The 14,895-nt window shown below is 40.6% G+C and overlaps 1 protein-coding gene across 1 annotated transcript in view; it reads left to right on the top strand.

Annotated features, from left to right (window-relative positions):
• The window catches only part of wscd2 (WSC domain containing 2), a 53,178-nt gene that overhangs the window by 20,440 nt on the left and 17,843 nt on the right, over window positions 1-14,895 (top strand). The window contains exon 2 of the mRNA XM_008418658.2: window positions 11,734-12,698. Coding sequence (XP_008416880.1) covers window positions 12,308-12,698 — 391 coding nt within the window. The 5' untranslated portion in view covers window positions 11,734-12,307. The remainder of the gene's footprint in view (window positions 1-11,733; window positions 12,699-14,895) is intronic.

Below are 14,895 nucleotides of genomic sequence, written 5' to 3' on the forward strand. Positions count from 1 at the left end.
TACCTCTTGAAACATGATTGGAAACAAAACGAGGTTCTGTCATTTGGTCTTGTGTTGATGTTAATGATTGAATAACCAATGAAACAGAGTTGCATAAATATTTAATATTAAGTGGAGTTGCGTGAATATTTATATATGTTTTGCATTTGGAGTTTATTAAAAGCTTAACACCCACTCAGAGCTACTGAGAGGATTTTCTAAAAGAAATACATATGTTTGCTCTGCAGCGTGGAAAAAGTTTTGCTCCAACTCTTAATTTTAAATCATACTTTTTAAGATGTCAGAAGTCAACAGTGTCATGGTGATTTTACATTAACTATTTGAAAATTGTGAACCTTTCCAGACAGCCTCGATTCTCTCCCCCCAACTCTAGTTGCCTTTTCTTTCCCACAAATTAAACATTCGCTGAAAGCTTCTGCAATCCTCTCGCAGGTCTATTCAAGCAGAAAGGACAGAGATTCACCACAGAACGGAGCTGTGAGATTTCACTTTTAATTAAAGCAGAGAGATCATCTTTGCTTGGTCGAGGTGTGAGAAGAGAATCTCTTTTCCTCTTTGAAGAGGGGAAAACAGACACGCTGAAAGGCTCTGAATGAGGAGCTTTGTTAAGCTCGGATAGAAAAAGACATCATTTGATCTCCCGCTGACAGCGCCTCACTGCTGCAGAATAATTACTTCTTTTATGAAGCCATTAGAGAAGACCGATTCAAGTGATTGTTCTTGAAATATCCATCCATGTGGCCCGCTGGGGTCGTGGGTGTGGCAGCCACTCACGGACATCAGAAACCGACACTGTGGGAATCCGGGTTGTTTCACTTGGTTCGGAGCTTTTTGGCACATCATTAGCGTCTGGATGTCCGTTTCTCTGGGCATCACAACCCTGGCTATCAAAGCTTCAGCGTTTTTCTTCTCAGAAATTGTCAGATCTTTTTTCTCACTTACAGATAAACTACATGATCTGTCCAAATTGGTCCCCTTTGATTGACTGTTTTCTTCGGAACATGTCGGGAAAGTTCACGATCGCTCGTTTTACAACACCGGCACGTTTGCACAACTGTGCTATTGTCAACGCTATTGTGCTATTGACGAGGATTATATTATTTTTAGACACTTTAATTTGTCGCCTCTCATTGAAAGAAAAGGTCATGAGTTTAATGGAGAATCCAGAATTATCAGGATTACAATAAGCTTTGTTCCTGCTATGCCGAGACCAAAAACTCTCTGCCATTAAGTCGCACAAACTTCCTAATGCCCTATGGAATGATAATGGGAAGAGGATTTTCAGCAGATGATCCACATCACTCTCTTCAGAAAAGGCCTGTTTTGTACTATGCAATGGAGGAGAAAAAAATCCCAACAAACAAATGCAGATGCATAACGATTTAACAGATGGGCATAATCCGTGGAAACCTCTTTTCAAATGAGATCTAAAACCTTTTCTGATAAAAAGTTGGTTTACTGCAGCCGCTGTGCAGAAACCGATGGCTTGAACGTTTTGTGCAAAAGCCCCACTTAAATTGTGAAAGGGCTGCATTTATCTAGCACTTTTCTAGTGTTGTGCTGCAAGCTTCAAGCTTTTCCAAAGTATACACATTTCTGAGCCTATTTGGTGCTTTATCTCTCTCACACATGCACTTTGAACAGACTGCAGCCTGCGTGGGGTTTATTGGTTTGTACGAAGATACTCCAGCATGGGAACTGTGGAAATCAGAGATCAAACCACCAACCCCTCAACTAGTAAATTACTGCTTGTTCTGCAGAGTCACACCTCTTACTTCTTAATTACTCTGTCAAGTTTCCCTGCTGTTACTGAAGCTCCCTTAACACCAGACAGTAAGACCACACCATGGCGTGTCTTCTGCAGTGATTTAAGAGCACAGTATCCTCCCTAACTGTTTTAAACATTTTTGTCCTGACATGGTGTTGGTTCGTTTTCATTGTGCTGCATGCAATGCACCGCTGCACGTTGATCATCTGATTTTGAAGGAAGTGCCACCCTCTCCTCATGTCAAGGCTACAACCTGTTTAGGCTGTGCACCATATTGGCAGCGCTCTGACTAATTCAGTGCAACGCTCTTGGGAGAGAAGCTGCTATGTTCTCTGCGCTGCATTGGCTGTAATGAAAGCGATCTCGCTGTGCAGCTAAAAAAAAACCCAAATCACAAAACATAAAGCAATAAATGCAATGCTATGATATTTCCTCTTGCATCTACAGACAGGTATACAATAGGCTTACAGTGGAATAGGGCTGTCAGCAGAGATGAAACACACACATCTCCAGATTGCACATAGGTTGCACTTGGCAGGTAAAATTCAAAGTATATTAATTATGCTGTCATCAAAGAGAAGCATTGTGTTCATTTTACATTAACTTTCACGTTAGAGTTCTCAGGTTTGCAGCATTATGACTGCATTTTAACTTCATTGAAGGTCATGGAGAGTTATTCCAGTGTGAAGGTTGTGTAAGGGTGTCCTAAATTATACATCATAAACCAAAAGAAATAAAGTAGCATTCTTTTAAATTGATTTGTGTCTGTTGTTGGGATATGGCTATATTTACAATAAATTGGGATAAAATTAAAGCTTAGGTAAAAATAAGGGTTTTCTTTTTCATTATTCTAGATGTTTTACCTGCAGCACCTGTGGAAAACAATCCCACTGAATCAGTGTTAATGTGCTTGCTCATGTGTGATTTGGTTGTAAGAATATTTTAGTCTGTTTTTTCTTTGCTCATCCAGCAGATCATTCTATAATGTTTCTCTCTTCAATTTGTTACTGATTGTAATTACATGAACCTTCTGGTCATGTGGTTGCGAACCACTGGAGATAATTTAAGCTTGACGAGATGTATATTTCTTGTTTCTTTAATGTCTATTCCATGATGTCGCTTCTTTAGATAATCTTTTTCCACTGCTGTAGAAAAAGCAATCATTGCACATTGGAGTAAAATGCATTTCTGCTCATTTAGATTTAAAGTTCACCACAGATGATTTAAAATCTGTCATATGGATGAATACATATCTGGTTCTGATTGACCTAAAAAACTTTGTGAACTCATCTGACATTGGGTCGAACAAAAACAAGAATTCATGAAGACTTTGGGGTTAATGTCTAACATTAACCTTTCAGCAAGTCACTAATGAGAGGTTAATGAACATGGAGACATGGTGCACGACATCTCAAGTTGAATTACTGCGCACTTCCTCTGCAGTAATGTCGGGACGAAGTTTTCAATAGGATCCATATGTGAAACAAGCAAAGTGCCGTGCAAAAGTATTCACACCCTTTCCACATTTAGTTAATAAAATGCTAATTTTAGTGCGTTTTATGGGAGTTTGATGTGCTTGACATACAAAGTTGTACGTTTTTGTGAAGTGGAAAGAATATCATTCATTATTTTCAGGATTTTATATAAATTTGAAAAATGTGGACATTGGATTCAGCCTCCCTGTTTCGGCTCCTTGTGAAACCACCGTTCTCTGCAGCTGCAGCTCAGTTGTGTCTCTGTCATCTTCAAATGTTCACAGACTTTTGCCCAGCAGGTTAAGATGCAAAAAAATATTGAGAGTTCTGCATCTGCTCACAAGTTTTAAACGTGTCCAAACATGTTATTTTGTTCCCATCTGACCAGAGCACCGTCTGCCATGTTTCATGGATCCTCCAGGTGACTTTTTGGCAAACTGGACATGAGACTTTCTCTTATCTACCCGAGTTGTGGATCCCTGCAGCTGCTCCAGAGTTAAAACAAACCTCCTCTTTTATTAATGTCTGCTTGTCCAGCTAGTTTAGATTGACTGGCTTCATTTTGTTTTCTTTGTAATTGTGCCATACTCCTTTGACTTTTGGATGACGGAGTGAACTGTGCGCGATGCTGAGAGGTCTCCGTAGCTTTATCCCTGACATGTCTCCTGTGTTCTTTGGTCTTTGTGTAGATTTTTGTTCACTAATGCTCTCTATGCATATATAATATTTTGTAACTTGTGAGGGATTTGGTTGCACAGCTTTAGGGGAAACAGAGCAAAGGGAGCAGTGCATACCACTTTTCAGATTTAGATTTTAAATGTGGAAAGCTATGTATCCGCTTCACTTTACAGCTTTGCCCTAAATTGTTCTTGTAACATGTTAAAAGTAAAAAGGCCACATACTTGACCAAGATGATAAACAAAAAGTCAGTCTTTCATCTGTTTCAGCAGCAGAAAACAAACTAATCAATGTCATGTGATGAGCCCAATGCACTTAGTGGTACACTATACTTAGTAACTTTGTAACAAAGAAAGTGGAAGAGGTGTGAGGAGAGACACGGATGCTGTCTGCAGCTGAAGCAGTGATTATCTTGCTGGTTTTGCACAAATACTTAAGGTTAAATAGTTAAATAGGAGGCAAAACTGCAGCACACACCTTGGAAGCTTCTGCCAAACACTAAAGAAAGAGGAATGTTTGGCAGAGTGACCGTGTTTTACTGGAAGCAACCACTCCAGCCTTTCAGGGTCATGCACTTCTGAGAGTTGCCCTCTGCACTGATCCACCCACTTAAATCTGTTCTGCACAGCTGCAAAACTTTGGCATCTACCCGATGGCTTGTTCAAGCTGTCTCATTTCAACATGTTATCTTCAGCGTTCCGTGTAACGTAAAGAGAAAGAATCAGCATCTTCTTTTTACATTGTATTCTTATGCCGACATATGGTAAACAAAGCTTCTCTGGAAGAATCTCTCAGCATCCTGTTGGCTGCTTTCCCGTGCTTTCTCTTTGCTTTATGATACGGCTCCATCATGATTAGGCAGCTGATTTGGGGAAAAAATATTGCTGTAAATGAAGGCTGGAATTTATTTCATTTTCACAAACATGACTTGTACGCGCTGACTGGCCAAGCATGTGGGGAGAGCAGAAAGTCTGGCCTCAGGGCGAGGGTCGGGTCGGGCCTGCTGCTGCTAATGCTGTTGACTCTACTGCTGCTGACATGCAGGAGGCGTCACACCATGCAGATCTGTTCTAGGGTGCAGCTTTTCTTTGTGCAAACAGGGAGATACAGAAGAAGATACGAGACAAAACTTAAACCGTTTCCTTCCCCAGTAATCCTGGAACAGGAGCTCTGAATGACCTTGTCTTCCTGCCTCTGGTGATAGTGTTTCCTTGACAGCGGCATCTCAACGCTTATTGTTGGTGACGGTCAAAGTATCTCCCTAACAGCTGACAGAAAGCAACCTTGCCGTTGTTTTTGTCACACCCTTGATTTCTGTTGTTTTTCTAACAGCTGTGGAAATGCAGCAAGAAAAGTAATTTTCAGCTTTCAGAGGATATCGCAGTTAATTTACTTTGTCTGGTGTGATGCTGCTGAAGGGGGCCTGGCTGTTAGAATGCCTCTCCTATCGTTTAGCAAAAGGAATATTTTGTGCAAAGAGAGAGATAAGGGAATAGAAATTGATTATGTCTACAGAAAGTAGCAGGAATTAATCTTTGATATAGTTTAGTTGTGCATTCAACTCCTGAAATGCTAAACTTGTCAGTTCAGAGCTTGTTGGTTTGTGATAATAGTCATTTATGGAATTGATATCAGACCCTTGCAGACACTTTTTTTTTAATATGGCTTTTATTTCTCTGTTCTGGCTTCCACTTGTCTCTGAAAACACTGCAAGGCAGCTGCATGTCTGTTCTGGTTACTCCTCTTCAATTGATGCTTGGGGCAGATGTAAAGAATATTTATAGATCTGACCTGCAGAGACATTTGTCTGCAGCACAAGGAGAGCTCGCCGTGTCTGCTCCTCAAAAATTAAATTTCACACTTTCTGTTGTAAACCTGCTCTTGTTGGCTTTTTGCTGGTTCATTTAGCATGACTGTGAATTCATGGAGAGTTAAATGAAATGAGCTCATCTCGACTCCTGCAGAAACAAAACTTTGTGACGACTTCTGTCTTAATTCTGTCACATTTAATTTTTTGTTTGACCTTTGAACTTTAGCTTTCAGAATAAAGTGCTTATAGAAGAAAAAAAAATTGAATTTTTACCTCCCTTTTTTCATTCAAACGTGCCACTGAAATACTGGGGTAAAATCCTGTTTGAGTAAAACAGAGGGAGTGAATGGAAGCAGTTGAAAGTCTAATTTTTCTCTCAAATAATAATTTATTCTTTACTTGTTAGCGATTCACTTAATGTCTCTTAATGCTGTGCATGTGGAAAGGAAGTTAAGATACTTATTCTGCCTGTCATTTCTCAGAGCCACAGAAAAAAAATCATCACTGCTGTAATTAATTATCATGAGTAGACATGCTGGAGGAGCATCTGAAAGGAGCAATTATGGAGTCAATTATTGACTGCAGGTGATTTTTTTTTACTGACTTTTTTTAAGGACAAATAAAATAATGATAATAAAAATAATACAAACACTTGTAGTCTCAACGGTCTGCCTGCTAACTCAGTACTGTGGCATGATTGTGTTGTTTTCCTCCATTTGTTTTGGCTGATTTCTTAATCTGCAGCCAAGATTTCAATAGTTTTATAAAGCTGGAGGAGAAAAATATTTGAAATGATGGTTGAGGAGACATCACTCTTTTATTGCATCAAAGGTCAATTGGTGAAGTACTTACTACGCCACTTCTACTTCAGATACTTTTGATATTTATACAACTCTGGAAAAAATTAAGATCCCACTGCACTGAACCTCATTGAGAACCTCCTGGTTATTCCTCCAAATATTGATTTCTGAACTCTTCCCGAGTTAAAACATTAGTATTGTTGTTTCTAAATGAACATGTTCTTGTTTTCTTTGAATTATTTGAGGTCTAAAAGCACTTAATCTTTTTTTTATTTTAACCATTTGTCATTTTCTGCAAATAAATACTTGTCACGATTTTGTTTGTGTGTTTATTTTTAGAGTTTTTTGTGTTCAGTTTGCTTCCTGTGTCTCCTCTGCGTCTTCCCCCGTTGATTGTCTCCCAGGTGTGTCTCGTTCCCTTGATTACCTCTGTGTGTATTTAAGTCCACCTGTTGTCTTTGTCTCTTGTCGGATCATTGTCGTATGTCTTACTAGCTCTCCAGTCGCACTGTTTAAGTCCTGGTCTGCTTAGCGCCCATATTCAGTCTCCTGGTTAGTTGCTGCCGGTTATCCTGCCGTGCTGCCCGACTGGACTGTTTAGAGCTACAACCTTTATTAAATTCTTCAACATCTTCATCTGGGTCTCCTGCGTTTAATCTCACCACCATCACCCCCACCACATGACAGAACGATCCGACCAGAAACGGTGAGGAACGCTAAAACATCTACACCATGGACCCAGCAGCTCGGTTGTGTGGAGATGTGGACCATTTAAAGAGGACCGTGAAGAACTATGTTGACACCGTAGCTAAACCCAGCTCCCTTTACAAACGGTTCACCACGGCCTCTGCCTGTGCTTCAGCACTGCGGAAATGGATCCCGCACCTACCTGATCCTGGCTTGGAGTTGTTGGAGGAGGCCGAGTGGGACTGTGACGCAGCCCAGGCGGAGATGATGGGCGATCCTGTTCCACCGAGGCCATCCCGTCTGGCTGTTTCCCCTCCGGTCCCCGTCGCTTCCCTACCTACTGCCACAGTCTGCCGCCGTTGCGGTGTCTCCGCCTCCAGAGCCTGCTCACTCCGAGTCTCTGCCCCCTGAGCTTGCAGCCTGCAGCCGGCCCTCCGCCCGGCAGTCCAGAGCCTGCAGCCGGTCCCATGGAGTCCTGGCGCCGCCTCCTTCGCCGCCCACCAGACCTCCCACGAGAGGTCCACTTCCTGTGCCGTGGTCAGCCCCCGGACTGTTTTTTTGTGTTTTGAGTTTCCTCTTTGGACCAAGTTTTGTTTTCTAGCCTCTTGCCCCCCTTCCTTCGCCCCTCCACCCACCCTATTGGGTTGTTTTTTGTTGTTTGGGACTGTTTTCCTGTGGACTCTGCCCTTTAACAAATTTGGGAGAAAAAAAAAGATTAATTCAAGTAATGCTCCTCTGGGTTTCTCTCTACACATCCACTATATTTTTAATGACTTGCAGTCTGTGCATGGTTTCATGTCTGTCATTAACTGAACTGAGCTCAGTTTCACTTTCCTAACTAAGGAGAGATGTGAATTATTTACACCTGTAATTAACCTGCAGGGCGCCCTGATGATTTCATGAGTGGCACAGTTGTTGGGTATCACCTGCACATTTTCTCCATCTGTTCACGCTCATAAAGCCATCTGTTGTTTTCAGAGCATCACGTCACAGCTCTTTACCTGCGGCAGACATACCAGTCACTTGCACGTATTCCCCGAAAACCAAACTCTTCTTGGAGGATTCGGACGCTGCACATATTCTTAATATAGATCTTTTCCCCAGAGAGATCTGGGTGTATCACACATGTCCTAAAAAGAGCCTTAATGTATTTGTTTCAACATTATAGCTAAACATGTGCTTTGCAAACAGAATCCATTCTGAAACAAAGACATGATGCTCTGCGACTGTATGTTTTCTTTTTTATGAACAGTAACTCAATACTTAAATGAAACCGGATGATCAGAATGGTTACAGTATCAGATGGGAGCAACGTTTCTACTTGTTTTACGGCTGCTGGACTTTGGAAATTATGGAATAATTGAAGTGTGCAAATTAATGTGTGACCAAGCTTTCTGATGGGTATTAGAAACTCAACACCACTTCCAGCCAACATGGAAAGAAGATATTTGGGAAATCTTTCCATTTTTATTTTTGTATAGATTAAAACATGCTTCACAACTTTGAACTAGTTTCATTTGCTAAAGCAAAGTGAACATCTTTAGCTTATCATTTGTACACCATTTATGCTTCTTATGTCAGATACTGATGTAAATTTTCTCATTTATAGCACCCGCCAGCAGGTTTGATAGCATCCAAGATAAAGATCTGGAAATGGCTTTAAAATAAATTCATATTTTAATGCAGTTGTATGTTTTCACACTAAAATATTTCTTCATGAATGAGTTTTAATATGGCCATTTCTTCCTTGTCATTCTCTATGTGATACGCCATTAACTAAAGACAAACCCGCATCCTTGTCCACAGTGTTGTAGTAGCTACTCGAGATCGGTCTTGGTCTCGAGACCATTATTTGGTCCGAGGTCTGAGGCGCTGAGGACTCGGCATTTTATTTCAAGACCAGTGGAGACCGCAACTGTGAAAATATCACTGAACATGCAGCATACTATCCAGTTTATTTGTTAACATCTTTGTTTTCAGTGGATGCAAAAGGTACCGATTAAAATCCAAGCAATTACGTGACTTGCCTATTGAGTGTTTGTTGCTCCCATCCTAATATCAATAATCACCTTAAGCTTGTTAGCAAGTAGCTTATAGACTTAAGTTGTTGTCTATGTTCAGCTACATAGATTCATTTTGCCCCCCAAAAAGTCGACCCCCCCCCCCCTCAAAAACACATCGTTCAACCACACAGCTATTTGTAGGAGGGGGCAGAAAATGTTTGGAAACCTCTGGGGGGGGCGCAGGACAAAAAGTTTGGGAACCACTGGCATACATGCATCTACTTGCTTGTTGCTCCTTGTTCAGTGTTCATAGTTGAGCATCAGGGCATTGCCTCAAATGCTATGTTTAATGGTGCAGACGGTGGTTTCTGACATGAGCAACATGGGTAAACACCCAGGGTGTTATCTTTTTAGGGATGGCACGAGACCACCGCGGATCGTAGCACAGAGATGGAAGCAAAGCAGAAAAAAGAGTTTAAATTTAACATTTGTTAAATTCATTAAGTATTTAATATCCATGTGTTTTTATGGGAATATGGATCTTTCAGATCAAGTTGAGAAGTAATTTTGATCATATTTCACATTTTATCATATCATGTAGAGCGCGGCGCTGGACTTGGTCTTGACTTGGTCTCGACTTCCCCCGGTCTTGGTCTTGACTTGGTCTCGGACCCTAATAGTATTTGGTCTTGTCTCGGTCTCGATACACTCTGGTCTTGACCACAACACTGCTTGTCCAGCCTTGCTTTCTTAACTCCAGCTCATTTAACCATTTTATTCTTCTTCCAGTGCAGAAAACGTTTATTTTCTTGTCACTTTCTGACCAAACATCTGTCTGACTTGAATGTTTTCTTGTCTTTCCATTTTTAAAGAGTGACGAAAAGAAACTGGCCTCCAGATTGTGTCATATTTATATTGCAGCAAAACAGAAATACGAGTCGGACACGTTGATCACTTTCGAAATACATTGTCATCCTTTAAAATATGCTCAAGTTACATTTCTATAGCTGTAACTGTTTTTAGTTGGTTTTTCCCCCAACTAAAAATATGTGCTCATATTAAAAGGTTCATTTGTGAAGGAATTTTTAAAGTTTTATAGAAATTAAATAATTAGACAAAACAACAAATTACAACCAAATACAGTTAACGTTTTTTCTGTTCACGCTGCTTGTATTGATCCCTATGGTCCCTTTTTGAAGTTTTTTTTGTCTCCAATTCTTATGTCAAAACCTTTAGTGTTTCTGTCAGGATTTTTGAAAAAGATGTGAACCTGAAGTGAACAGACAGTCAGTCATAGAAAGTGAAGTTTTTGACACTTCAGACAGAATGAGGGTTGTCTTGTGCTGATGCTGCAGGTCACTGAAGTCCTTGAAGTCTGGACAGTCAGAGTAACAATACACCAAGAGGAGGGGGGGATGTTTGCAGAGCCACTGAGGTTTCAGGTAACAAAAACTGTGCAGGTTTGTCCCAGGGCGGACAGAAAGCCTTGAGGCTGCGACGTGTCCTCTCCAGTGTTCTGGAAAACTCTGTGACCTTGTGAAGTGTTGCATTACCCCTCCCAATTGTAGCCTTCGCAGCCCGTCCCAGAACAGAGACTCCTTTGAGGGAGGATTTTCAAAGTCAACAAAAAAAGAGGGAAAAGGACAAGAGACGAGGCTGTTATCAGTAAATCTGAACAGAAATATGAAAAGTAAACAACCATCTATAAGAGCTTGTATTTTAGTTGCTTATGGGCTTTCATAGCCACCCAGATACTTAACCCTCGTATTCTTTGTTGGCTCTCGTGCCTTCATTTCCAATCTTACTGATTTATGTTTTAAACTATTTTTTTTTTCTGACAGTCCTCAGATTTCACGTTAGTAAAAATGCTGCACAGGCTTCTGTTTGTTGTTTCTTGCAGCTTCACCTTGTTTACCAAAGGATGGAGCAATACTCTGAACCTCAAACAGGGAAATGTCTATAATGTTAATTGCATGCTATTCACACATGCTTTCTCATTATTTTCTTCATGCTACTGGGTGTAAATGAAAAATAAGAAAACATTTTCTGGTAACTACAAGGAAGCACTATTTATTTATTCATTTATTTATTTATAGCAGTGGTATAATAATTTTTTATGATTAACCATGCATCATGTTTCCATGCACAGCATGTTTCTCTATCAAAACTAAGAATTTCAACTGTTTTCTAAATACTTTGATGCACTTTAATGAGTGACTCATGCTTTACTGCACAATTAGAAAATACTCTTTCACTTACTAACTTTTTGATGGATTCAAAACCTTTATCAAACATCCTGTTGCACATTCTTCTTTTTTTCTTACATGTTATAGAATAATAAAAATAATCCCACTCAATTAGGTCAGACTTTAAAGCTAGTCATGAAAATCCTGACAAGTCCATCTTTGTTTTTAAGGAACATTTTATTAATGTAAAGCTGCTGAATTTTAATGTTTGTTATTGTTTTCCTTCAAAACTCTCATCTCATGTCTCTCTATTCTCGTTTCTCCAGGTGTGTATGTGCATCTTTACCGCAGACTGTGAGTCATACCCTCTTCTGTCCGAAGCGTCTTGGTAAATAGCCGGCCTCACAAAGCCGAAGGATCTCGGCTCGGCTGGTAAATAAAGCCCTCTTCCCTCCACGCAGCGTGGGAGAAAGTGCCGCTGCAGTGCTGGTGTGGCATCTCAGTGAGGCTGATAGCTGGAGTGAAAGCAGCGTTGAGAGATCATTTTTCAGTGCGAGCCACTCACCTTTCATTGCCATGGCCCTGTAAGCCGGCTGTGAGGGCCGGGCTGCCGGTGGGAACGGACTCGGACTCTCACGTGGACGCATTCTGCAGAGAGGCCCGGTGCACCCATGCAGAGCATCTCCCTCATGAGGCTGGAGGCTCGTACATGAGCGAGGAGTCATGTGATTGCTTGGATGACCTTCCTATGAGATTAAGACACTTTGACAGACTTTTTTTCCTCCCCTTAATGCCCAGTGGGTCTGTGCGATGGGAGCGGAGTGAGGGCTGGTATTGATTCCTCTGCTTTATGAGTTTTCTTCACTGTGAGAGTGTATCTGAGAGGCAGAGGGAGCCAGCATGGCCAAGCCTCTCCTGAGGATACAGCGATACTTCTGCAGGAAACCTGTCCGCTTCTTCTCCCTCATCCTGCTGTACCTGACTGCAGGGAGCCTCGTCTTCCTGCACTCCGGCTTCGTCGGGGACAGCGGTCCCGGCGCCCGAGGGGGCCGTGACTCTGTCGTGGCTTCGGAGGCGGGCGGCCGGGCTTCGTCATCGGACACTCGGGGGCTTGGCATCATGAGCAGGGTGTTCAAGGAGACGCGCAGATCCGGTCGGAGGTTTGGACCTCGTTGGATGAGGAAGAGCGGACAGGGGGACTACAAGATGGCGGGAAGAGGGGGAGACTACACCAGCAGCTGGAATCGAGCTCTGAAAGGACGCAATGCCAAAGACGTAGACGATGGAAGAGGTGAGGAAAAAACTCTGCCTGTTACTTTGTCTCATTACTGTTTCAGTTATATAATCCCAGAGTACAACAAATTCCCTTATACGGAGAGTGCAACGTTTAAAACAGGTGCAAAAACATCTGCAGTGTTCCAGAGTTAGACTTTAGTGTGCAAAGAAAACAAGAACAATACCCGGTGGGAGAGTTATGAGGATGTGGAGCAAAACCTACTCATAATAATGGGTGAATTGGCAAGCGCACATGCAGATCGTGTCCCACTTCATCCTATTGCAAAACCGATGCTCAAAAATCTTTGCAGCATCCATGCAGCTTGGAACTGAAAGCCTTATTTGGTCTTCTGAAAGACCTGTGAAGAGTGAGGTGAGATAACAGTTAAGTCCTCTGTCTTATTTCTTTTTTTTTTCTGTGTAAATCCTGCAAGGATCCCAGTTTCTGTCCTTAGCTGGAGCTTTGCTTTGGCACATATTCAGCCAAACGAGACTACGGCAGCATCTAAACGGGGACATGCATGTAAGAATTGCAATTTGATATGGGATTAATGCAGGCTGCTATGCAGCCTGTTTACATGTAAACCCTGGGTTCACATGAGACGTGATGTGTGACAACAGAGGTTTCTGCTTTGAGGACAGGTTGCCTCTTCAGATCTGACACCTTTAAGCTTGTATGGCAAAATGTTTGAAGTAAAAATAGCTCTTCAGATGGTATCCTCAGTTTTGTCTTCTTAGCATTCTTACCCAAAAACAAAAATCTGGGTAAGGGTTCACATTGACAACAGTTGTGCACTAAGTCCAGTCTGGGTTTTTGAAATTTATGCTGTTTTTATTTCTTCTCTAAATAATTTGAAAAGCATATGCTTTATTACCATGTATATTTCAAAGGAACTATGTGAATAATTATTGTTTGGCGGCTGCAGTTTCCAGACATTTCTATAATTTAAAGACATTTTAATGAGATATCAGAGAATCTGCCAGAGTTTTGTGGCTTTGCAAAGCAGTGGGTAATGCCTTGCTGCCCCTCCGTTGCTGCTGCACACTGCCAGTCAGGTGGCTGAAAGAAGGTTATGATATTTCACCCTTGCTAAAAGGAAGACAAATCAAGCAGCTTTACAAATATTTAAAATGCAATAACCAAATAACCAGCAAACATTAAGTTGTTACACTCGCTTTGGGATTCTGTAGATGTTCTTATTATGTACTTTTGCTTAAGTGTATGTATTAAAATTCAAAAGAACAATAAAAAATTGTATAGATAACATTCTTATAACCATAATAAGGGCAATGATAGATTATGGTAGGATCAGCAGTTAGATTATGATTTACATGTTTGATTTGCTTTTTAATCTAAATATTATGACAGAAAAACTTTTTTTTCCTTTACATTTTTACCTAACATTTCGGTACTGTAAAAATGTTGTTCAATGTCTAATTGGAGAATTGTGAATAAATGATTAAAATCTCCACAAATAATTTAAAATTCCTCAGGTCATGCCAAATTCATTATCAGTAAATGTTGAGAGTGCACAGGAAGGGAAAATTTTGATTTTAAGAAGAGCACATTTTTATTACTTAATTATTTGAAATGGCTTTAGTTTAAGCTGTCGTTATCATGAATCAAACCAAAATTTAAATACTTTTGGATAGAAAAGATAGTTTTATGACGGATTGTTAAATGAAGGACAAAGGCTACCTTGAAATAATTTTTTATAAACAAAGAGAATAAACAAAGTGGGGACTTTGTTTATTCTCTCAATAAAACTAAAAAAGACATTATTAAAAATTTGGTTTATTTACAGCTGGACTGGTAGGCAGATGACTTTTCTGATATTTGGCATTTATTTGAGCAAAACATCTAGTTTTACTTCTGTAGATCAAGTAAAAGTAAAACATATATTTGATCTATTAATGCATCTCTGAATTCCTAACCGAGATAAAAAGCAACGCACCTCTCAGTAATTCTTCCATTTTCCATAGGATTCAGAAATTCTACTTTGTCAAAGAACCTGCAGCCATTTAAAAAAAAATTGTTAACCAGCGTGAAACTTTTTGAAAGTTAACACAGCCTTACAGAAAAAAATACTAAATATCATAGTCTACCACCTGCCTAAGCTGAGGGGTAGCTGAACGAAACACAGGCATTGCTCTGCTCTGCAGCCCATGCTGGAGGATTCCAAAGGATTCCCAGGCCAGAAGAAATATGTAAT

The sequence above is a fragment of the Poecilia reticulata genome, linkage group LG9, assembly GCF_000633615.1.
Source record: "Poecilia reticulata strain Guanapo linkage group LG9, Guppy_female_1.0+MT, whole genome shotgun sequence".
Classification (NCBI taxonomy): Eukaryota; Metazoa; Chordata; class Actinopteri; order Cyprinodontiformes; family Poeciliidae; genus Poecilia; species Poecilia reticulata.